This window comes from Mesitornis unicolor, unplaced genomic scaffold, assembly GCF_000695765.1.
Source record: "Mesitornis unicolor isolate BGI_N332 unplaced genomic scaffold, ASM69576v1 scaffold32270, whole genome shotgun sequence".
Taxonomy (NCBI): domain Eukaryota; kingdom Metazoa; phylum Chordata; class Aves; order Mesitornithiformes; family Mesitornithidae; genus Mesitornis; species Mesitornis unicolor.
Genome location: NW_010158136.1, coordinates 2,748 through 3,655, shown reverse-complemented (window position 1 = coordinate 3,655; position 908 = coordinate 2,748). Strand labels below are relative to the sequence as shown.

At 39.1% G+C, this 908-nt stretch overlaps 1 protein-coding gene across 1 annotated transcript in view; it reads left to right on the top strand.

Moving 5' to 3' along the window:
• The window catches only part of LOC104539234 (IQ and AAA domain-containing protein 1-like), a gene marked incomplete at its 3' end in the record, with an annotated part of 6,218 nt that extends 5,715 nt beyond the window's left edge, over positions 1-503 (top strand). Inside the window, exon 3 of the mRNA XM_010182710.1 lies at positions 321-503. Coding sequence (XP_010181012.1) covers positions 321-503 — 183 coding nt within the window. The remainder of the gene's footprint in view (positions 1-320) is intronic.
• Positions 504-908: the final 405 nt, after the last annotated feature.

Below are 908 nucleotides of genomic sequence, written 5' to 3'. Positions count from 1 at the left end.
GGACATATAAACCATACAGAGCTGTTCTTGCTTTCCATTATAGCATCAGGCTTTCCTCGTCACACATCAATATGTCAGGTTCAGTTTCTTCTAGAGATCCTCAGAAAAACAACATCTCAAGATATCAAAATTCCAAGATATTGCAGGATAGCGCTGAGACGGGAGTCTCTGCTGTTTATGACAGGGATTATTTTTTGTCTTACAAGGTTTCCACCAGAAGCTCATTGGTTGTTTCGTTTGCTAATTGAGGTAAGCAGTTAACAAAACACAGAACTCTAATACTTTGCTTTGTCCGTTCCTTTTTGGTTGTGCTGTTGAAGAAACCTATTCAGGATGTGACATCTGAAGAAGCCATTAAAACAAGCCAGACAGCAGAACAGGCTCGCCAAGGCCACCGTGAAGCAGCATTCATGAAGAAAATTTTCCTTCAAAAGAAAATACAATCTAAACTTCGAGGCCAGATGGGTCCAAATCTAGATGCTGCTGCCACTTGCATTCAAAAGGTGAAATCTCTGATTTAACAGTTCTGGCAGAACCAGATGACAATGTTTTATTCAGAAGAACAGCAGTAAACAGAAACACAGCTTGTAGGATGGAATACATTCTGAAATAATAGCATTCAGGCTGTCTAGCAAGGTAAAATAAATCATTTAATCCACTTAATGAAATGAGACAGGACCCTAGATGTGAGAGCAATGGAAACAGTCCTGTGCTGGCAATATAGGATGACTTTATAGCCTACATACTGTTTTTTCATTCTGATTTTTATTACCTCAGTTGCTCTTTCTGGCATCACTTTGGAATCCAGTGCATCTCAGGGGATTCATGCCTTTTCCTGTGATTAGAGTTCATTCTATATCTTGAAAAGATGGGAAAGGAAGATAACTTCTAAATTCCAGAAAAAGTCC